Source organism: Choloepus didactylus, chromosome 6 (assembly GCF_015220235.1).
Source record: "Choloepus didactylus isolate mChoDid1 chromosome 6, mChoDid1.pri, whole genome shotgun sequence".
Classification (NCBI taxonomy): domain Eukaryota; kingdom Metazoa; phylum Chordata; class Mammalia; order Pilosa; family Megalonychidae; genus Choloepus; species Choloepus didactylus.
The window spans coordinates 19,756,367-19,779,742 of record NC_051312.1 but is presented as its reverse complement, the minus strand read 5'-3'; the positions used below and the strand labels follow the sequence as shown (position 1 = coordinate 19,779,742).

The following is a 23,376-nucleotide window of genomic DNA, read 5'->3' as shown; positions in this document are numbered from 1 at the left end:
CCCAGTAGCCCAGCAGACCTGTGGCCAGGGCTCCCAACTTCAGCTCCACCTACCAGCTGCATGCACTGGGCTTGTGCCCAAGCCTTTCTGGGCTTGTTTCTCAATCAAACAGTGATAACCATACAGATCTCTTTGAGCTATAGTTAGGACTGAATGAGATATCTGTGTAGAATAGGCAAATAGATCCTTAACAAATGTTGCTCTCCCTGCCCCATCACTCCAATCTATCACCTACTCTAACCTCTAAGACAGGCCCCAGGAGCACTGGCAGGTGTAACAAAGAGCTCTCTAGAAGGCCCCGAGCAAAGCTGATGCTGTTCTGGAAGGTTCCTTGTCCTCCAAGATGGTGTTTTCCCTTTATGTAGATAATCTTTAAACTTCACTTTAATGCTTAAAGTGAATGTAAAGATAGTATAAAGAGGAACTCAAAATTTGCATGAAGTCTTAAGATTAAACAGGAGTCTACAAAGAATGTTGCTTTCAGCAGACCCCCAGGGATGCTTTGGTGGAAAAGTTGGAGTTAGCCCTTAGCATTCTTTCTAAAGCATTTTGCCCTGATTCCCTGTATGGAGAAAGCCCAGCCTCCCAGATGTACCCGAAGCCCTGGGAAGTGGGGGGCCAGGAGCAGGGAACCAGATGTGGACTCCCTTCAGGCACTAAGGGCAGGGCATGGTTGAGAACAGGCAGGTGAGCCAGACAGCCAGAGGGGGACAGGCTGGCACTCCGAGTGTCCCACTTAATGCCCATCTCAGCCTGGGTGAGAAAGAGGGAAGGGGAGTGTGGAAGACACCCCCCACCCAAGGCACAGGCACACACCAACCAGTCTCTCACTTCCCTTTTTATTTCCTCTAGGACCTGCAAGCAGCTCCAGGGAGGGAAACCTGCCCCCCAGACCCCATCCAGGACACAGCTAGCATCTCAGGCCCCCTTTGTTCTGAGGGGAAGGTTGTTTCACACACACATGCACACACACACACACACCCATGCACGCATGCACACTCTTGGCACCATACAGCTGGGGCCTTAGGGAAGCCTATCTGCTGATCCCACAAGCCCCCAGAAAGCTCCAGAAGGCAGCCCCCCTGCCATAAAGAAGGCCCAGAGAAAGAGCAGCCCCACCCCTGGTCTCCTCTGAGCCAAGGAGGAAGTGAACGAGGCCCCATCCCCCTAGCACAGGGGCTGTCTTCAGTCAATGGAGCATTGCTTTTAGGGATTTGTGTTTTTTTTTAGGATTTGTATTTTTCTTTTTGCAAGTCCCTACAAAAATAGAAGTTCTCTTGGTATTTATAAATCCACAGCCCCTGGCTCTGTGCATCCGTTACAGGTAGAAAAGCCATTTGGGGCATTCCCTTTGGTTGCTCAGGCCTTGGCTGCTTGCCATCCAGGTCCCTTGGTCTCAGAGGTCTATGCCGTCACCCCGGGGTTGCTGAACACCTTCAGTGGGTTTCCACTGGCATAGTACTCCCGCTTGAGATGGGCACGGTAGTAGAAGAGGTAGGAAGGTAGTAAGAATCCCAGCAATGAGAAGAGCAGGAGGCTCAGATTCACCTGTAGGGCCAGAAGAAAGAAACAAAGAGTGAAGGAGGCACCTGTCTGCCCTCAGGGATCCTCCTTAGCCTGACAGAGAGCCTGACAGAGAGAGGGTGGCCGTTTTTGCCACATGTCCAGAGCCAGGACGATACGTATCGCTAGCATTTAGCATGTGCTTATCATGTGCCAATTGCAGTTCTACCAGTATCTCATCGAATGTTCACCAGTCTTGTAAAGTTCTTGAGTCTACCAAGTGGCAGAGATAGGGTCTGAACAACAGGGCAATGTGGCACCCTCTGGAGAGATACGAGGAAGGGACAGGCTGATCCTAAAATATGACCCGCCTTCTGAGCTAGGAAGCTCAGGCCTTAGGGATGCTAAGCAACAGGAGCCTATTCAGGAGGCCCAGTTAAAGGAGCTGGGATGTGCAGGGTGGAGCACAGCCAGCCAGGGAGCCTGGGAAGTGGCCTTCACGTGCACCCTGACCCATTTCACATGCCAGTTCTGCCTCTACTCGCTGATGACTTGGGGCAAGGGAAGTCAACCCGGAGCGCCTCCTTCTCAGGGCTGGTACGACAAAGATTAAGCGAAAAAAGGTGCACAGCATGCTTAGCACATTTTGAGTGCTCAGTAAATGGTAGCTGTTATTCTCTCACGGTTCTTGCAGGAGGGTTTTCGGGGGTCCTGGAGAGGAGATCCCTGCACTGGGTGGAACTGGATTGGATCAGCAGCTTCTGAACACAGGATGGGGCCACTTTCCACAACACATGGGAATTTGTTAAAAGCACAGAATCCCAGGCCGAGGCTGGGACACACTTCAGTAGGCTGATGGGGTTCTGATGGGCAGCCAGCTTGGGCACCCCCTAGATTAGCGACCTTCTGGCTGAGGGGTGAGGGCTTCTATCACACACTAGCCCCCGCTCCTTTTCCCCCAGTGCCACCCCCTGCTCCTTCTCACCCAGAAGGGCTCTCCTCTCAAAGGTCCCACCATCACCATGAAGAGTGGCTGCTGGAGCAGGGCAAACGTGGCACTGATGAGGGACTGCAGGCCGGTCAGTGTCCCAAAGTGGTTGGACGGGAACCTGTCAACAAGAGGGGGGCCCGAGCATCAGGACATGTGGCCCTCTGAGGCCCCAGCAGCCTGAAGCCCTATATCCCTCCTGTCTCCTCCCCCAAATAATGCTCTGTGTTGCGGAGGCAGGTTGTGCTTAAGATCTCAGGCTCTACAACGGGCTCTTTGGTTGTTGCTCAGGTCCCCTGGCTTCATGACCCAAGGGCCACCAAGCTGGGTTCTGACTTTGTGCTGTGTGATAATACCAAGTAACTCAACCTCTCTGAGAGGAGCTGCCACCTCCTCCTCTCCTAAAAGGGATAAGCACTAACCTCTTCGGGTGTTTCACATGTTTTTAAAAATATTTAATGAGCTCCTACTATGTGCCAGGCCCTGTTCTAGGTGCTAGAGTTAATGGCAAGAGCCAAAGATCCCTCCCCTTGTGGAGGTGACATTCTGGCAGGGCAAGTGACAATCAGACAACATGACAAACAGAGTGTGTTAGATGGTGGTGAGAGCAAAGGAGGGAAGTTAAAGGAAGGAAGGTGGCTGGGGGTGTCAAGGGGGCTGCAACTTTAGAAAGGACAGCCAGGCAGGGCCTCATGATGAAGGGATCAGGCAGGTGAAGAGCTGAAGAGGGTGAGGGAGGGAGCCTTGCAGGCATCTGGGGGAAACGTGTTCTACAAAAAGGGAATAGCAGGTGCAAAGCCCGGAGTGGGGCACAGGCTTGCGGAGTCTGAGGAACGCCTGGCAGCCAGTGTGGCTGCAGCCGAGGGCGTGACGGGAAGTGGAAGGAAGAGGGCAGTGACAGCAGGGCCGGATCCCATAAGGCCTTCAGGGCCGTAAAGGGCCGTAATAATACAGCGTTTGGCTTTAATTCTGAGAGAAGCCCTTGGAGTGCTCTGAACCACGGAGTGACACGAAGAGACTTACGCCTTAACAGGTGACTGACTCTAGCCCCTGCGTTAAAAATAGATGGAAGGATCTGGGCTGAGGGAAAAGTTTTGGTAATAGATGAGGGGAATGTAATCAATGCCACTGGGGTGTACCCTTGAAAGAGGTGAAAAATGAGAAATGTTATATATGTTGTAAATATGTTGCCACAATTTAAAAAATTAAAAAAAAAAACAGAACTGGGCAACACAAAGGGTGAATTCTAACGTAAACTATGGGCTTTCATTAACATAAATATAATAACAATGGTTCATCAACTGCTCTAAAAAATAAAGTCTATCAGAAAAAAAAAAAGAATGAGTAATTATCAAAAAATAATAATAGACAGAAGGAGGGCAAGAGAGGAAGCGGAGAGAGCACTTGGAGATGGCTGCAACCACCCAGGCGAGAGAAGATGGGGGCTGCGTCCAGGGTGGCGGCAGCGGAGGTCAGATCTGGGGTCTCGGAACGTGGCACAGACAGAGCTGCTGATGGATTGGATGTGGAGGGTGAGAAAGACCAGGCAGGACCCCCAGGTTTGGGCTTGAGTGGCAGAAGGAAGGGCGTGGCCCTCTGCCGTGATGGCCGGCGTGAGGTTTAAATAAGAGGAAGCTGGTGACCTGGCTGGCACCGGACTGCCATGGAAGAGGCACTAGGTAAAGGGTGACATTGTTGTCATCACTAGTGAGATGTCCTATTATTCTATCAAACACACAGAGAGTCACTCAGCAGACCCCGGCAAGGGAAACCAGAAGGGAAAGGGCACTGGGGGCTGATTGGCATGAAGAAGGAATGTCGTAAAGCATCTGGAAATTCTACAGGTGTGGGGAGAGAGGCCACTTTGGGGGCCATTCCAGAGAACCGACATGGGACCAAAGCGTCATCAAACCGAGTATGTCAGCTTCCTCTGAGAGGGGACTTTCTGACAATGGGATTTGTCCTGCAGCAGCTGCCCTCGAAGAATGGAGCTCCCATCACTAGAGGAGCTAGGGGAGTGGACCAGAGAGCCCCCAAGATCCCCAATGTCGGCGTTCAAGCCAAGATCGGGAGCCAGGGAGGCTGGAGAGAAGACGCCGACACAGGGGCTGGGGGGTCTGTCACACAGGGACGTCCGAGGCCCTTTCAACCATGCCCTGGGGTTCTCCGGTCACGGGGCCTCCTGGGCTGACTCACACTGCCGCATAGAGTCCTCCGCAGGCGGAGTGGAAGAAACCTCGAACCATGGTGTGCAGGACGAACGTCACAAACTGAAACCAAACAGAGGGAGGCGGTTCCGGAGGAAGGACGGGTGGGGTGAAGAGAAAAACAGGGGTCTCCCCAAGCCCATCCATCCATTTCTACTCCTCCTCTCTGGCCAACCCCATCCGCTAGAGACACTTCCTAGAGAACCTGGAAAACGGGCAGACCCCAGAACCACGCTGCCTGGAAGGCAGGCGCCGGTGAGACATCCCTTCGGAAGTGTCCTGGGCGGCGGGGCGGTGGGGAGGATGGACGTGGGTACCTGGAGATGCAAGTTGTCTATGAGGCAGGTGACGCCGAAACCCACGAGCAGAAGGTTGGTCAGGGTGAAGGCGTTGATGGCGTTGGTGATCTTCTGGACCTTTCGGTAGCGCGGCCTGATGGACTTGGTGGCAACCTGGTCCCTGAGGAGGAGAACAGGCCGGCATTGGCTGCTGCCTCTCCTTCCCCACGGTTAAAAAATATATACGTACATTTCTCCAGCTCAGTGTTTCCCCAACCAACCACACCAGCATCACCTGGGGGCTTGATTTAAAATGCAGATTCTGGGTCTCACCCCAGACTTCAGAATCCCAGGGGTGGAGCCCAGGAATCTGCATTTTTACAAGTACTGCAAGTGTTTCCTACGTATGCTGATGTTTGAGAACCAAGGACAGGAAGGAAGGTGGAGAATGGGGAGCTCTTGCCCTGTCTCTCATCGGAAGTCCCCAGGAAGCAGCCTCTGCACTCTGGGAACGTCAGCTTGGCCCCCGGCTGCCCAGCTAGCCCAAGGGCTCCGAGGCCCGCCCAGTGGAGAGGTCAGTAGGCTGGACTGAGGGCAGGTTGTCCAGCTGCTCTGGACAGAGGGCCCTGCCAATGGACCCTGGCCATCTTCTGAGTCAGCTGGGTGCCAGGGCCAGGAGAGGGAAGCTTCTGGAATGTTCTTTAGACACCTCCTCTCCTGGAAGTCTCCCTCTCCCTCCTCTCAGGACAAAAGGGGTCTATTTGGATTAGCACAAAAGAGAAAAAGCAGTCAGAAGATCTGGGTTCACAATCCAACCGTGGGAGCCAGCCTCCAAGATGGTCCCCCACGCCCCTCACCTCCTGGTGTCCACGTTCTTGTGTGATCCCCTCCCACACTGCTCCAGAGTCGCCTCTGTGTGACCAGCAGAACCCCACAGGAGGGAAGGCACAGCACTTCTGAGTTTAGGTTTAAAACACACTGCAGCTTCCATCTTGGGAGCCACCCTCTCTGTCTCTTAGATCTTGCAGCTGCCATGTTGTCAGCCCCACGGAGAAAGCACACGTGATGAGGAGCTGAACCTCCTGCCAACAGCCGTACGAGTCAGTTTGGAAGCAGATTCTCCTGTCAACCCTTCGGAGGACTGCGGCCTCAGCCAACAGCTCAACTGCAACTTCACAAGAGACTCTGAGCCAGCACCACCCAGCTAAGCTGCTCCCAGATTCCTGGCCCTCAGAAACCACGTGAGATAATATATGTTTGTGGTTTGAAGACGCCAAATGTTGAGGTAATTTTTTATACAGCAGTAGATATCCAATACACCAACTCTCTCTCTCCCTAGCCCTAAGAAGGCTGTAGCGTACACCCTTTATAACAAGTGTTCTAGAGCCTGCCCGTAAAAGCTGTGTGACCTCGGGTAAGTAACCTGACTTTTCTGTGCTCAGCTTTTCTGCACCTCATCTGTGAAATGGGGAGAATAATGCACCTACCTCAGAGAGCTGCTGCAGGACCTAAATAAGACCATGCAAGGTGTCTGGTGCACAGTCAGCACTCAGTGTTAGCTATTTTTAATAGCAAGCAAGTCAGGTCCCCTCTAGCCTCAGTTGCCTAATCTGCAAAATGGGGAGGTACTCTGCTCTCTCAGGGCACTTGGGAGAATGAAATGAGATGCTGGATGTGAAAGCACATAGATAATGAAAAGCAACACCTATTTGATGTCACCCTCCCAGTCCAGGTCACCTGGCATCTCCAAGGGCAGCGCCCTCAGTGGGGAAATCCACGCAGTCCTTGATCCGCCAGTCCATGACGTAGCCAATGAGGGGGCAGGTAAGAAGGCACAGCAGCTGCATGGCCCCAAAGATGGAGGAGTAGAACCCAACTGGGCAGGACAGGAAGGGAGGTGGGGTCAGGAGCTGGCCCGAGGGTGTCAGCAGCCCAGTGGACACTGCTGCCCACTTCCAAAGGAGGACAGGGTGTGCCAAGGTAGCCTTCCTCTGCCCCCAGATTCTTAGATCCCCAAAATGCCCAGGGTGGCAAGAGTGGGTGGATCCAGGTAGAGGATTCCTGCCCCCCCGCAGAGCAGGCCAGGACCCCAGCCTTTGGCCCCCTACCTGTCTCTTCTGCCCTCTGTCTCAGGTCCTCCGTCACTGTGGGGGCAGGGGTAGACGCCAAGGTGAGAGGAGCTCAGCCAGGGTGGCCCCCTGTACCCCCACAGCCTCCCAGTGGGCTCAGCCGCGCCTCACCGTGCTCTTGGCCACCGGTCACCAGGAACTCCAGCATCTTGTTCATGGCGGCCATGTAGAAGATGATCCGCAGCTGGGTCACGCCCATGGTCAGGAGGCTCCACAGGAAAACAGAGGAGCAGAGGCTCTTGCGGAGGGGCACGGACCCTGGGGAGACAGCAGGGGGCGCCCCTGAACCCCTGGCCCTTCCCTTTCCCTCTGCTTCTCCCAGCTCACACAATGCTGTCTTTGGAGAGGGACAGCTCCCTTCGGGGCTGGTTTCTTCATTTGTAAACGTTCTTGCCCAGCTCTGTGACTATCTCAACTGAACATTTTCCAGTGACCTCTGGGTGGATACCCTATGTCAAGTGTGGCAAGATCTCCAGCTACTGTTTATTTCACGTTTGCTATGTGCTGCATGTCTGACATGTATTATCCCATTTAACTGAACCTCACAATGACCCGATTTTACAGATGAGGAAACTGCAGCTGAGGTTAAACGGCTTGCCTTATCTCACACTGCTGTTGCCTCAGGCAAATGTCCTTATCCAGCTGTGGGATAACCACCCCTTACAAGCAGTTTACAAGGAGCTTCCGCATCCATGGCTCCATTCATTCCTTATAACTAACTTCCCCATGAGGTGGGTGCTATTAGCATCGTTCAAGAGATGAGAAAAGTGAGAGCACTGTTAAGTGACCTACCCAAGTCACATGGCCTGTAAATGGGAAGCCAGGACTCCAACTCCCCACTCCTGGCTCCAGGGCCCATTCCAGGGCTCCTTCCACTAAGGCAGGGACCTGGCAGACCAGGGGACTCTTGGGAATGCCAAGCAGCCAGCTGGCTCTGGAGGGAGTGAGGAGGGTGCAGTTCCTCCTACAGCCAGCAGGGGGCCCCAGCCAGCCAGGTGTTGGAGGAGCCCCTGGCTGGAGACTGGCCAGCCTGGCTCAGAGGTTGCAGGGGGGCCTTGAGGGGCTCCGAGCTTCGCTTCCCCTGCCCATAAACGGGAGGAGCACGCCACCACCTTCCTGAAGGGGTGTTGTGAGGACTGAGGAGGTGTGTGCCGGCATCAGCCCTCCCTGTCCCCCAAGGCTGGCACTTTGATCAGACACTCACTCTCGGGAGGTTTTTCCGCTTTGCCACGCACATCCTGGGACGAGATGAAGACTTCGGCCCCCTCCTCCAGGCTGGGGGCCTTCTGGCTCAGCCGCTGGCCCACGGCAGTCACGTGGGTGTAGAAGAGATCCCCTGTCACCTTGTGGTCCAGGGCCAGCCCACTGAGCGTGATCTTCTTCCTGCCAGCAGCCAGGCCAGAACGTTTGGGAACCAGCCTCGTGGGAGCCATCCTCAACAGCCTGCCTCTAGGCGGCTGTCCCAGCCTGTCCCAGGCCCCCCTTAACCAGCACCCACAAGCCCAATCAGCCCCCTACATAGGGCCCATGTCTTTATCTGCGTCTCTCACAGCCCAGCCTGGGAAGGCTCAGTGCAGGTGCCCAGAGGGGTAAGGACAGATGCGTTGTTTTCACTTGGACCGTTTCCACGGAGGGGGCAGCAGAAAGAACCCAGGCTCTGGAGTCAGATGGTGGGTTCCAGCCCCAGATTCCCCCCTCCCCCCTTTCAAGCCTTTGTTTCCCCTACCTGCAAAATGGGGTAAATAACCGAATCCACATCATGGAGCTGTTTGAGAATGGCATGACGGCTAAGCATGGTGCCTGGCATACAGTTGGCACTCAATAAATGTCAGCTCTTTGGCTGTCCCCTTTAGGTGCTTGGCTGTGCAGCATCACCACCCCTCCCACCCTCACTCTGGCAGCTAAACTGATTTGGGGTTGGGAAAGGCTGGCATTCATCCTGTCCCACAAAGGATGGGGTGCTTGATTCCTTTGCAAACCCTCCACCCCAAGTCCACACAGCATCTGGTGCTGTTGCTGAGGTCCCTCCTACTCTGACCTCCTCCTCCAAAACCCTAAGAGGATGCTAGCAATAAATATAGCACGTTTTGACCAACTATTGTGTGCCAGGTCGATTACTTAAAAACATCTGTGGGTGGGGATGGGAGAAAGCAGAGCTTGGAGAGCGCCGGTGAGTGGCCAAGCTGAGCTGCAAAACCAAGTGCTCTCAGACTCCAAAACTGATTCCGTCCACTACACCCCCACAGCCTCCTGGGCTCCCCTTCTGCAGCTGGGAAAGCCCCCTTCTCACCCCTGCTCCCCCCACCCCACCCAGCCACTCACGCATAATTGACTTCCTCGGGGGCGGGAAAGGCCTCCCCGGGCCAGTTGAGGGCACAGTTCAGAAAGATGAGGCAGGCCAGGCCAGACCAGGTGAACATGATGACCACAAAGGCCACGCCAGCATCGTAGATCAGCTGTGGGAAGAGGGAGCAGGCCCATGGGGGCGGGGGGCACCTGCGCCCTGAACCCTGCCTCTTCCTGCCTGGGGTAGAACCCAGGCCTCAGAGGCCCCGCCCCAGAGAAGGTCACTTCTCCTCCATCTTTTGCGCCCAGTGCAAATGAGGAGACAAGGCCAGAAGTGAGTGCCCGATCTAGAAGACCCACATCCTCTCTTCCTTTTTCACCCAAGCCCCCCTAAAGAGGTGTGAATACAAAGTGCTGAAGTTGCTGGCCCCAGGTTCAAAAGGTTTTTGAAATCTCGATTATCTGTAAAGGGTGCACAAGTTCTGCCCGTGACTGCTTAAATACCCGTGTTTGTTTTCATGCCAACAGTATCATTTCATGTTACACATAAAAGAGAAAAGTTAACGCTCAGGTTAGCCAGGCATCGCCACATCATCTGCCCGTCCTGGCACTCCTGGGGGAAAGGCAAACCCAGTCGGAGAGGCTTTAGCTCGCCTTTCACAGGTGCAGCAGCTGAGGGACGGGGAGACAGAGGTTGCAGATGCTTCACCCAAAGCCTCCTAACCCCAGAACAACTAGGCTCTGCACTGGTTTGGATTCCCTGCCAATGCACCAGCCCTTCTGCTGGAGGCAGCCACAGAGATAATGCCATCCTCCCTCCTGTCCACCCTGACACTTTCGGCTCTGATGGCATCTGCCCTCCCCTCAGCTCCTGCTCAGAGCTCCCTGTCGGCCTTGGCCCTCAGCGTGGTCTATAGGTTCTTTCCTCCCTGAAGGGCAGGGCAGAGCTTCCAGGGACCACACCCTCCGAATTTGGGGAGTAAGATCTAGCTCCTCAAATGCAACTCCCTTCGATGAAGAGAAGGGAGAACCAACCATCCCCCAAGCCTGCTGCTATCCGGACAAGTGAAGGCCATCCCTGCCCAGGCACACTCTCAAACTCTTTTGTGGATGCTGAACAAGTGTGCCCTAAACTAACAAATTACCTGCCCAAGATCATGGAGCCTGAGCGGCACACCACAGTCCAACTGAAAGGGTGCTTTGATTTCATTTGACAGAGGAATAAATGGAGGTCCCCAGCTTGCACCAAGCTAGAACTCTGGCCTCCTGGCTCTCGGCCCGCCAGGCTGATTTGTCAGGATTGAACCTGGCACAGGTTAGCTTTGTGACCTTGGACCCGAGTAACCCAGCCTCTCCGGGAAGTGTGGAAGGAGATGTGTGTGGCCAGAAAGGTTGGTTGAGCCAGAGAGCCAGGGGCTTTGACAGCCTCTGAAGGGGTTGGACTTGATTCTTTAGGCGAAGCAGAACCACTGAAGGTTTTTCAACACGTACGTGGGCCAGTCCTCCGTCTTAGAAAGTACATTCTGGAAGCCGTGAGAATGACGAATTAGAGAAGAAAAAGATCAGAGGCAGGGAGACCAGCTGAGAAAGCCTGCACTGGAGAGAGAAGATGAAGGCCTAGGCTAGGACAACAGTAAAGGAAAGGAGACAGTTTGCAGAGAAGTCAAACCCAGCAGTCAGCAGCAGTATTGGAGCTCTTTCCCAAGATGACTCAGTGCTTTTTTATGCAATGGCGGGACTTGGTCTCTGACTGGTTCAAGTTGGGTCACCAGACATACCAGCCACCACTCGCCCAGCCCCACCCAGCTCTTATGTCAGGGCAAAAAGAAAATCCAGGTGATCCCACTGTCCCCCACCCCAAGCAGCTCCGTACCTTGATTCCAGGGAATGTGATGGCCGAAGAGGCGTAGGAGCCGATCATGAGAGCCATAAAAGTGGAGCGCAGGTTCCCAAACATATTGGGCAGCTGGGGGAGGAGAGCAGCACCATGAGTGGGGAGGCCTGGGCACCCTAGGGGTCCCCTTTCCCAGCACCACCCGAGAAAGCACAGAAGCACCCAGCCTGGCATGCCTCAAAGTGAGCTCCTGGAGCACCAGGCGTTGCGAGAGAAAAGAAAAGTTCTAAAGCCAAATAAATGTGCAAAACTGTACTCCAACCCTCCCTTGCAGATTCACAGTTAGCATCTAAAAGGCTCCCAGAAGTGCTCTCACAAAAAAAACAAAACCAAAACAAAACAAAAAACATCAATATTGTTTAACCCCAGGGTTTCCCAAGTCCCAAGTTTGTTGTTTGTGGAGCCCCTTACTTGGGTGGATACCTCCAAATAACCCATGAAACAGGTGTTCAAGAAACAGTGATCTAGTCCAACTTTATTTTACAGATGAGAAAACTGAGGCCAAGAGAGGGAAAACATGTACTCAAGGTCACAGAGTAAGTTAATGACTTTCTCCCATTTCTGGCCACCCCAGCCCCCAAGGCAGCGACCAGGGCTAACTCTGAAACAGGGTGATGCTCCGTAACCCTCCCAGGAACTCCAAAGACCCCAACCCACATTTCGGCTAAGCTAGGGCAAGTCAAATGAATGGCCAGGGAGATGGGGGTGGGACTCTGGGAGGGGACAGACCAGGTCTTCAGGGGAGGTGGCTCGGACTGCAGACAAGCAGAGACCTCCCACCAGTAGAGAATTAACTGATCATATGTTCCGTTCCGCTGGCCTGAACCAGGCCCTTGGGGAGGAGACGGGAAAGTCATGATGCCCTTGGTGTAACACCCTCTCTGGCCCCACCATCTACCCCAAGTCACCAGATCCCATTGTTGGGAAGGAACCGAGACACCATCCGAAATCCAAACCTTCTCCAGAGGGGAAACTGAGGCCCAGGAGGGGGGCCTCAGATATCTGTCCTTTATGCACAACGCCTGGGCTTTTCAAAGAAATATCTGGGCCAACACAGAGAATTAGGAGCTGCCTCCACCCCGACTCCAAGTGACTTAGAAAAGGGAGCGGGCCACAGGCTTGCCGCACTCCCGCAGAGCTTTCCCTGGCACCCTGTATCTGCAAGGCAAACTGCCAAGGGCGCCAGAAGAGCGCCAGGGCCAGGGTTCCGGAAAGAGGCCGAGTCCCCGGGGAAAGGCGCCACGGGCGCTGTCGCCACTCGGCACGGGGATGAGGGGGCAGTCCGGTCCCGCCGGCCCCGGACTGATCGGAGCTGCGAGCCCCTGCACCGGGCCAGCAGCGCGCCAGGCCCCAGCCCAGGACTTCGCGAGCGAGCGCAGCGGCACGGGGGGCGGGGCCTGCCGGCGAGGGCGGGGCCGGCGCGGGGCCCTGCCATTGGCTGGAGATTAGGGGGGTGGGGGGAGGAGCGGCGGGCTGGCAGCGCGCCGTGGGTCCCTCCGCGGTCCCGGCAGGGTCCGAGGTCGCGCCCAGATCCGGGAAGGGAAGGGATTTCAGGGCCCCGAGTCAAGTTGCGTAGCAAGAAGGGGCTGCGGAGGGGGGCGGGGAGGAAGGGATCCGCTTCCTCGAGTTGTGAAATGTCCCCAGCTGGAATTAAAGGCGGCCGCTGGGGTGAGGTGAAATTCAGCCAAAAACACCCAGTTTGACGGTCAGGCAACCCTCCTCGCAGATAAACAGCCCGAGGACGGCCGGGCCAGGAGCCAGGAGCACATGCACACACACACATACACACACACATTCATAAGCCCCTTAACCCTTAGACTCACACCCTCACATACATAAACACACAACTCACACACAGATGTCATAGGTCAAACCACATGAAAGTGCCTTTTTTTTGTAGGTCAAACGCGTTTAAGGGCCGGCAATTTCGTAAGGTCCACCCTCCCCCCCTCACACTATCTCAAATCACATTTACCCACGCATGCCCTTTCACACTGACAGCATCACAATACGTTATGACATGATGTGGCAAACATGCAGACACTGTCTTAAGCTTCCCCTTCCCCATGCAGCTCACATGACCCAGTTTTATTTTCTTCCCAGCATTTAGGACTACTGACATAATTTATTAGTCGGCTGCTCTATTGGGTTTGCCTGTTCCCCCAGCCACAGCATGTAAATGCTTGTTTGTGCCCTAACCCAGTGCCTAGAACGGGGCTCAGTAGGTTTTCATGGGTTCGGGCTTGGTGCACACCCACTCTCTGGCACACACAGTCGCATCCACAGCCTCACACTCACCCTTAGATGCCATTGGCATGATTTCACACTGGCACACTTGCTCTTGGTCCCCCTGGCCCCTCCCCCACTCTCACGGTCACTGGCCCTCCCCTCACCCGGCTCCCGGGTGCCCTGCTCTGCCAGACCAGACATGTCATACTCACGGTGAGTGATGTCAATGTTAGGCAGATGCCACCAAAGCCGTTCAGGCTCAGCGCCAGGAATATCAACGGAGACAGAACTGGGAAGGGGGACAGGGGCAGGTGAGGGCAGGTGGGAGGCCAAGGGAAGGAACCGGGGTAAACATCCTCCTTCATGCCACCCATCCTTTTACTGCAGGGGTACGAGAGGCCAGACATCTCACCTTTGGTGTTCCGAGAGGCAAGGGCCATGAGGGTACAGGATGCAGCAAAGCAGGCGCTGTAGGGACATGGCGGGGGCGGGGGCTGACTGGTGAATACTCTTGAGCTTCCCCTCCCCCTGCAGCACCCATCCCTCCCGTGCAGCCCAGCCACCTCACCTGCCCACCAGCCGCAAAGGCCGGGGACCGAAGCGGTCCATGAGGATCCCCAGCGGCAGGGTGGTGGCACTGAGCACGAAGGAGCCGATCGTGAAGCCCAGGTTGAGCATCTCGTCCTGCCTGTCACAGCTCAGCCACTGGGGCTGCTCATCCTGGGTGGTGTTGGTGATGTTTTCAGCTGAGGAGGGCGAAGGGAGGACACTCAGAAGGTGACAGCAGGAGCAGCTGGGCATAGGGGAGAGCGGCCTGGGGTCAGGGGACCTGCATTCAAACCCCAGGCCTTGGATTAATGAAAGCTGGGTGACTCGGGGAGTGGCTTGGAGTCAGGCCTACTCTAGTGGGGAGAGGGGGGTTCCATAAAAGGCAGCAGTTATTACCTGACCCTGGGAGAGTCACTCACCCAATCTGCAACTTTGACTAGCTCAAATGTGCTCATGGACATGGAAATACCAAGTTGTAACATTCACTCAACACCAACAGGAAGCACTCTGAATCTGAGGGCAAAGTCATGAGTGGTGCTCTAATTGGTTCAACAAGAACTCACTTAAAACTTAGAGGAAGCGTCCCTGATAAATGACATTCTGATAATAATACTAGCTAATATGATTTGAGTCATTGTATTAACTGACAACAGCCCCATGAGGCAGCTAATAAAGTATCCCCATTCTCCAGATGAGGAAACTGATGCACCAAATGATTAGGATCAAGGCATTGCCTTCCGGTACCCTTTAGAATTTCACGGGGACAACTTATCCTTCAGGTAAACTGCCACCTTGGGATTGTGTCAAGTTAACAGGAAACACTAGTGGTGGGGAAGGAGGATGATTTTGCTTTACTCGATGCTCAGTGAGAAGGTAGCTGCTCCTTCCCTACCCCCCACCTAATTTGTTGTTAGACGGCATCACCAAAAGCAACTCAGGCTGCACCTGGGAGGCAGACAGACCAGAGTCTGAGTTCTCACTGCTATCCTAACCAGCTGTGCAACCTTGGACAAATAAATTCCTCTCCTTGAGCCCCAGGCTCTTTGTCTGTCAAAGGTAGCAGAGAATGCCAAAAGCACAGGCTTCTTAGGGGATTCAATGGGAGGTGAGCAAAGAGTTTTGCACAGGGCCTGGCCTGGAGGAAGTGCTCCTGAAATAGCTGACGAAGGAATAAATGATGGCCCTCCTGGAGGGTAATGATGGGGTGATCTCCTTAGTCTTGGAGACAGAAGGCTCTCAGCAAAAAAGGAAACAAATGGGCACTGATTTCGAGAGAGGATGGTACTATGAAGAGGACAAAACAGGGGTAGGTGGTAGTGCCTGGATGCTCAGGGCTCTGTGCTCTAAGGCTGAAATGATGACAGTGACCCCTGACTTCAAATATCCAAAGGGCATGCTGCAGCAGAAGGGTGAACCAAGCTGTGTACTAACAAATTAGTAAGCCTACAAAATTTCAGACAACAGATAGGCATTGTTATTATGTTCTGGACTCAGCTATGCCATTATTTGCTGTGTGACCTGAGGCAATTCATTAACTGTCTCTGGATCTCCAGTTCCATGTCTGTAAAATGGAGTGGACAATCTTTGTCCTGCTTGCTGCAGAGCAGAGATGTCTAGCATAAGTTAGAATACAGGGGAGAACTGTTGGATAATGGGTGCCGGCAAACCCTGGAAAACATGGACTTGGGCAGTGGGGAGTTCCCTTTTGGTGCCAGCTGCTGAGTTGGGGAGCTCGGGAGAATGCTCCAGGCACCTGAGGAAGCAGTTAGTGGTTTGGACCACACAGCCTGAGGGTTCAAGGCCAGCCCTGTAATTTAGCTATCTTTACGATCCCTTGTTCTTTTCTCCCTCCCAGGTTCGTCTGCATTCGTTTATACATTCCATTCACACTTTGTTCTATATGCACTGTACTGTGCTGGGTCCGTGGGTAAAGCATAAAGAAACGCAAAGGTAATTTAGACCAGAGGCTGCAAATGGGTGATCGGTGGTGGCCTCCACCTGTTTCGCTTGGCTGGCAGTGATGACTGTTAATAGTGTTGTAAATTTTCACTGGATGCCAGTTTAAAATCAGGAGCTGGCATATAAAAATCCAAATTTTGGATTTTCCATAAGATCTGGCCATTGCTGGAGCTGAGTGGGGGCCACCCCCTTTCACCAGGGCTTGCCCTTTCAAGGTCACCCATGTTCTTGCCTCTCTGACACCTGTCCTGCTTTGCCCAATCATTATTACCTCCCTGGTCCCATCAGCAGCCTCTAAATTAGACACTGCCCCTACTCTTAAGTCTTTCCCAATCAAGTGACAATTTCCCTCAAAAATAATCCCACTAGCTCTCAATTAACCTACCTTGTGCAAGGCTTTTCCATATAGGATCTCGTTTAATTCTCACACCCCTAAACAAAGTGAGTACAATGAACTGCATTTCATAGATGACAAGGCTCCAAGAAGCAAAGGCAACTCAGTCACACAGCTTCTTACAAGCAGGCTCAGAAGCAAACACAAGATAATCTCCAGAACTCACACTTTTCCCATTGCACCACAGGGCCTCTCTACTCTGAACAGGGCCGCTTTAGTAAGCTTCCCAGGAATACCCTGGTGCTGGCAAGGAAATGAGAATTCCAGCCCAGGGGACTGCTAATGACTCAAGGTCAATGAATACGTTAGTTTCTTTGGTTTATTGATCAGCCTCCTGTGAGTGCACCTAATGTGAGCTAGTTCCTGAGGCTGGACAATTCCGGAGCAGTTGGACAAAGGCAGACTTCCAAATCAACCAAGAGGGGAACCAGCCCAAGATGCAACTGCCTCTGAGACCTCTACCCATGAAATCCAATGTCTGTACTTTTATAAATGAATAAAGTGAGGCGTGGGTTGTGGAGGGAGGACTCATGCAGTCAGGGAGTGATAGAGTTGGGCTGAGAAGCCAGGAAAACAGGGTTTCGCAGAATGTGGTAAATACACCATGTGGGGCACTCAAGCTGTTGGACATTGTTGGCATCTACAACTCTTCATGTGAGGTATAGCAGAGGGTTCTGGAGTCTGATCTGGCATTGAATTCTCACTCTGCCCCTTATTTATTAGCTGTGTGACCTTGGGCAAGTTGATCAGCATCTCCGAGCTTCAGTTTACGCTTCTGTAAAATGGAGTCAATAATAACAGCACATCACGAATTTATTGTGAGGAGTAAAGTTACAACCAGCAAATATGAATGTTTAATGAACCTTAGCTATTGTTTTATGATCTTGACTCTTGTGCTGTGTACATGGTAGTAGGTATTAAATTGAATTGCCCCTGCCTAAATTCTGAGCAACAGAGCCCCCTTTAGTTGTGACATCCCCTAGGGGTGGGTCAACCTCCCACCCCAGAGTATACCCTCAAGAAAGAGAGCAGAAAGCACTGAGAAGACAGAAGGTTTGGCTAGGGAACCCCAAAACTTCAATAATGAGCCCCCACATTTGTTGAGTCCTTTAAATATTTTTTAAATGACCTCATTTGATCCTGACATTACAGCTCTGCAGCAAGCAGGATGAGGATTGTCCACTCCATTTTACGGACATGGAACTGGAGATCCAGAGACAGTTAGTGAATTGCCTAAGGTCACACAGCAAATAATGGCACAACTGAGTGCAGAACCTAATAACGCCTAGCTGTAGTCTGAAAATTTGTAGTCTTGCTCTCTTCGTTTCACAACCCATGAGATAGGGACTATTGGTCCCATTTTGCAGATGAGGTAACTGAGATATTGAGAAAGGTAAGCAGCTGGCTCAAATCAACCAACAAGCACAAAGCCATGTCGCCTGGCTCTTTGCACACACTATGTGGACCCAAATTCCTGGTCTGGTTCTGTTTTCTTGCATCAACCAGAGAGGAAGGTTGAGACCCAGCATGAAGGGGACTCCAAGAAGTGGAAAGTAGAAGCTTTTGATCAGGCAGCACGGCTGAGGCAGAACAGGGAGGAGCATCCTCTGTCAGCCTGCAGTCTCGGGACAGAGTCACATGGATGGCAGGGAGGTAGAGGGAAGAGAAGCGTGACGTACCCTGCTTTCCAAGAACGGGCAAATAGGTTCTGAGGAAAGGAGGGGGTTCACTTTGGTCACCTCTAGTGACCTCAAACAGCCACATTTAGACCCACCTTCAAGAACATCAACTAGATGTGTCCCCTTTGCCCATAAAGTTGACACCCCTTTTCAACATGAACAGGTTAGGGTGGTCACTGCCTAGACATCCCCGAAGATGGGGAAAGTGATTCAATTAGAGGAAGGGGTAGCAACAGACAAGATGGAATTTAACAAAGGATTATGAATACTGAATCTTTATATAATTTTCTTTTTTTTAGTTGCTAGATTAGAATACTTAGAAGGAAAGAACTGAAATGGTGGAACTGTAAACCATTGCGTTTTTTGAAATCTGTTCTATAGCTACTTGTTAAATGGTAATTTGAAAGCTATACCTTTTTGTATATGTGTTGTATTCCACAATAAGGAAATAACTGAAACTGTGGTACTATAACTCATAATAACTTTGGAAAATTCCTATATATCTACTTGTTAAATCATACTTTGAAAGATATTACCTTTTTGCATATATGTTATATTTCATAATAAGGAAATAACTGAAACTGGAATTGTAACATATTATTCTTTGAAATTTGCTAACTACTTGTTAAATTGCACTTGGAAAGTTGTCACTTTTATGTATAAGTTATATTCTATGATTAAAAAATGGGTAAGAAAAAAACACAGGTGGACAGATGGACCCTGAATTGGGAGACAGGGTATGTTTTGGGGGTGACGGAAATGTTCTAAATCTTTATTGCATGGGTGGTTACTGGGGTGAATAAATTTGTTGAACCTCACCAAAATGTATGTAAATTCATCCTCAAAAAGTTGATTTAAAAAGTGCACACCACAGTAGCATGTTGTGAGAATAACAGTGCTTAATGGTACGTGAATGAGGTGGAAAGGGGAAGCTCAGAGTCATATATGTCACCAGAACGAAAGTTGGAGGTCAAAAGAATGTATAAAACTGAATCCTACAATGGGTAATTTCCATGATTAACTGTACAAATATTAGAAATCTCTTCCATGAACCAGAACAAATGTATGACAATACAACTAGAAGTTAATAATAGAGGGGCATATAGGGAAAAAATATATACCTATTGCAAACTATATACTACGGTTAGTAGTATTTCAACGTTCTTTCATAAACAATAACAAATGTACTATACCAACACTACAAGTCAACAATGGAGGGGGGTTGGTTAGGGATAGGGGAGGATTTGAGTTTCCTTTTCTTTCTCTTTTTTTTTTTTTTCTCATTTCTTTGTCTTTATTTTCTTATCTGAAGTAATGAAAACGTTCTAAAAATCAAACAAAAATTAAGTGTGGTGATGGATGCACAGCTGTATGAGTGTACCAGGAGCAATTGATTGTACACTTTGGATCTTTGGATAATTGCATGGTATGTGAACAAACTCAATAAAAATGAAAATTAAAAACAAAAAAAAGTGAACAGCAGGTGGAGAGGGCAGGAAGAAATCAAGGCCGCTGGGGGACAGAGGGCAGGGTCTCTCCAGTCTCCAAGATAAACAACTCCAGGGCCCCTGGGCTCCTCACTTCCTCTTGCCCATGGGGCCCCCCGCGGGTGCCCCTGGAGCCCTCCACTTGGTCCACTCAGCCACCCTGAGTGCCTATCTGTTCCACCCAGACCTGCTCCTCCCAACCCAACCTGCCTCCCCAGGCCAGCTGCCAACTCTAATCTCTACCCCCCTCAAGCACCCGTCACCCTGTAATTAGGGCTGGGAGGTATGGGCAAGTCGCCATCCCTCTGTGCCACCTGCTGCTGCCTTACAATATACCTGGCAGAGGGTGAGGCCACCCCCAGGGTGAAGTGGGTCCTGCTCCATCCCCCACAGCACTAGGCTTCTTCCATGGCCAAGAGGGGTGCCCACAGGGAGTTGAGTTGAGGATCCAGGAGACAGACACTAGCACTGTTGACTCTCAAACTCCCCACCCCCCATGGAATAGATATTGTTATTATTATTATTATTTCCATTTTTGCAGATAAGGAAACTGAAAGTCAATGTTTAAGGAACGTGCCAATGTCACTCAGCTGGTAAAAGTGGTGGAAGCTAGGATTCCATAGTTTATTCTACAACCTGGAGGTCCGGGGAATAGGGAGGGAGGGGAAGGGCCAGACTCCACATCCATCCAGCTCCTTAGGCTGAGCTTGTCAGCACAGCTCTCCCCTTCCCAGAAAAGGAAGATACCCATCAGAACACAGGAGCCTCCAGTTCCAGACACCAGGAGTGGCAACTCCCTGCCCCCAGGTACCTGCAACCAGCAGTGGTGGTTCTTGGCTCCCCGGGAGTCTTAGAATTTCCACTCCCTCTTCCTGGGCCACTTACGGAAAGCCAACGTGATTGAAATGGAAAATAAGAACCCTCCATAGTCAGGCAGAGAACAAATGAAAATTTAACTTTTGAAGAGCTGGGAGTTTATAGGTCCAGAAAAGGGAAGAGAGCAGGACCTTTACATTCAAACTTCACTTTGCATGCCCTCACAATAGCCTTTTTAAGAAATCCCTCACCTGACCTTTTATAGAGCACTTCCCCCTCCAGGAGTCTCCATCCTGTACCAGCAGGCGACTTAGGACTGCCCACCCACCCCAGATCTCAGATGCCAGGCACAGTGCCTGGCATTCAATGACGACAGGATTAGTTGAACGAGATAGAATGCGCAGAATGCCACCCGTTACCCCGATGGAGTTTGAAAAAGTCAAGAAGTGAGGCCAGTGCTCCATCTAGAACAGCCCTGTTTTCTGTCCACTCGGCCACCTGTCCTTTTCCGGCTTGCGCGCCTTCTCCCTCTGCCGCCTGCCCGCCCGGCCCTTTTTTGGGCATACCTGAGCACAGGCTGGAATAGAAGCCCTCCTCCTTGAGCATGATGAGCAGGGAGCCCCAACCCAGAAGCACCGCAGAGAAGAAGAGGTTCTCCAGCACAGCGGTGCAGGCCATCCACCAGCGCCGCCGGTACGCCTGCTGTAGCGTGGGGCCCATGCTGGCCGCGAGCCTGCAGAAGAACAGGGCGCTGAGCCAAGGGCCCCCCAGCAGCCGCTGGGAAGGGTCCTGCATCATACTGGCGCCTCAGACACGTCGGGCTGGCCCACGAGGGGGCCTTCACGGAGGCTCCATAGAGCTCTGGGCTCCCCAGCGGGTGCCGCCGGGCCGGTTCCGGGCGCACTGGCACTGTCAGGGGCGCACGCGGCGCTGGGTTCCTGCCGGGCCACTATCGAAGACAAGGAAGGTCCTGTCTGCTCGCAGCCGCCTCCCGGCTAGCTGCCAGGCTCTCCCACCCAGGCCAGGGAGCTCAGAGCCGGGCTCCCAGGGGCCAGAGCCGCACTTTCCCAGGTCCCCAAAGGTGAGCAGGGGGCAAAGCGCTCTCGGAGGCTACAGCTGGCCCGCGTCCGATCTCCCGCGCCAGGAAGGACCCCCAGCAACTGGGAGGAGAAAGAAGGGGAAGTCAGAGACTAGTCTAAGATTACCCCCCCTTCCTGTTGCCCTCCTAAGACCACTCCTCCCTCTGGAGCCTGGCAAGAGCAAATCCTCCCCCATCCCTCACCAGGCGACCCATGTCCCTAGAGTTTCTCCGGCCAAGCCAGCAGCTGCCACGTGGAGAGAGACCCAGGGCGGGCCCTCCTCCCCCGCCTCCCCTCACTCACTCCGCAGGGCGCGGGACACCTCACCGCGCGGCTCAGCGCCCGCCCGCCCCCTCCGACCCGGGGAGGGGGCTCGGGCTCCTGCAGGAAGTCCGGCGGCTGCTGACTTTATAAGGGCAGTGGCGGCGGATGGGCTGGCGGGAGGGCGGACGGGCTGGCGGGTGTGTTTACCAGAGGGAGGGAAAGAGCCCGAGCTCCCCACCCCCCGCGGCCAACACCAGGGGAGGGGTTGGGACGCGAGCGGCACGGGGCAGGGAGGGGAAGGGAAGAGAGGGGACCGGTGCTGGTGGGGAGCAGCGGGGGGGCTGAGATCTAAGGAGGCGGGGAGGAGAGAGGCAGGGAAGGACAAGTAAGCAAGACCAAGACGGAGGGGAGAAAAACATAAGTCACTTCCTTCGGGGAGCCTCAGTGCCTCCATCTGTGAAATGGGGCTCTGGATTCCGGCGCTCCCCGAGGTCCGCTCCAACTCTGACAATAGTGTCGCACTAAGAAGAGGAAGTGAAGAAAGAGGGGCGCGAGAGGAAGAGGAGACTCGGAACCACCACGGTAAAGGGGCCGGAGCGGCGCGCTAATGGGGGTGGCGCGCTTGGAGAGACTGGACCATGTGCCGCGGGGCCCACGCGCTCAGGTAACGGGCTTTTCTTGAGGAGCTTGCGAGTGTCAGTAGGACCCCGCCCAGTGGCTCTCGGAGGACACGCAGCCGGGGGACCCCTTACCGCCACCCGCAGCTCACCTCCGGTCCCGGGCAAAAGCGCCTGCAGCCGCCGCCCGCGCCTCGGGGAGCGCAGTGCCTTCGCCGCGTGTCCGGGCTCCGCGTGTGGGGAGTCCGGCCGGCCCAGCCCTGAACCGCACCCGCGCTCGGGGCTTCCCCGCGTTCTGTGTCCGCGCGGCCTCGGAACTCAAGTGGGACCGGCCGCTGTTCTCACCTCCTCTGCTCCCTTAGAAGAAGTCGGGGAGCTGGGAACCTGTCCGGCGCTACTGATCCGCGAAGCCGGGCATGAACGAAGTGGATCCACGGCGTTGATAATTGTATTTACACCCGTCCGGGGCTGCGCCCCGAGGTGGGGGCGGGGGCTCCCTTCCCTTCCCCTCCTCCTAGGTCGAGTTTCAAGCGCACGTGACTCGCCCGCTGGTCCCCAGATATTCGCTCCCAGCAAACGCCCCAGCGCCTAAAATTTTCACCCTCGCCTTCCCCTTCCCCCTCTGTCCCACCTCCACCCCCGCCCTAGCTACCCTTGGTCAAAACAAAGAAAGACTCCACTGGGGCAGACTGTCCAAGATGCCAGGCAGGCTTGGGTGGAGTTTTGAACTGTGCAGTTGGCAGTAACGTTTTCCGAGAGGCAGAATGACACGGGCTTCTTTGGAGTTAGTTAGATCGAGGACGGACAGAATCCCAACTTTGAAACTGACTGGCTGGGTTACTTTGGGAAAGTTACTTAACCTCTCTGAGCCTTACTTTCCTCTTCTGTCACATTAGGTAACAACAGTGCCTATTTCAAAGCGGAGCCCCGGAGGAATTAGGGGTGGTGATGCAGACAAAATTCTGGGCACAGCACCTGGCACATATAAAGCATAAGAAATGTTAATTGTTTTGTTGCT

The 23,376-nt window shown here is 53.2% G+C and overlaps 1 protein-coding gene across 3 annotated transcripts; it reads right to left on the bottom strand.

Annotated features, from left to right (window-relative positions):
* On the bottom strand, positions 1-22,850 carry SLC43A1 (solute carrier family 43 member 1). 3 transcript variants are annotated; one of them, XM_037840004.1, is made up of 15 exons: positions 22,704-22,850; positions 20,965-21,131; positions 14,083-14,260; positions 13,927-13,982; positions 13,727-13,803; positions 11,265-11,357; positions 9,428-9,561; positions 8,310-8,488; positions 7,217-7,363; positions 7,085-7,120; positions 6,714-6,852; positions 5,016-5,157; positions 4,688-4,761; positions 2,489-2,612; positions 1-1,548 (listed from the first exon to the last, which is right to left on the bottom strand). In XM_037840004.1, exons 2-15 carry the CDS (start codon positions 21,116-21,118, stop codon positions 1,405-1,407), a joined length of 1,677 nt encoding a protein of 558 aa, XP_037695932.1. In that variant the 5' UTR covers positions 21,119-21,131; positions 22,704-22,850; the 3' UTR covers positions 1-1,404. The 3 variants fall into 3 exon arrangements, with proteins under 3 accessions (XP_037695932.1, XP_037695930.1, XP_037695933.1); XM_037840002.1 differs by having other exon boundaries at positions 22,511-22,821; XM_037840005.1 differs by lacking the exon at positions 22,704-22,850 and adding an exon at positions 21,781-22,225.
* Positions 22,851-23,376: the final 526 nt, after the last annotated feature.

Excerpts from the sequence above, each read along its gene's own strand:
- SLC43A1 (XM_037840004.1), bottom strand. The coding sequence starts at position 21,118 with ATGGGCCCCACGCTACAGCAGGCGTACCGGCGGCGCTGGTGGATGGCC. Across the intron at positions 7,364-8,309 it reads AGCGGAAAAACCTCCCGAGA|GGTCCGTGCCCCTCCGCAAG; the intron begins GTGAGTGTCTGA and ends CTGTCTCCCCAG. Across the intron at positions 7,121-7,216 it reads GACCGGTGGCCAAGAGCACG|TGACGGAGGACCTGAGACAG; the intron begins GTGAGGCGCGGC and ends CTGCCCCCACAG.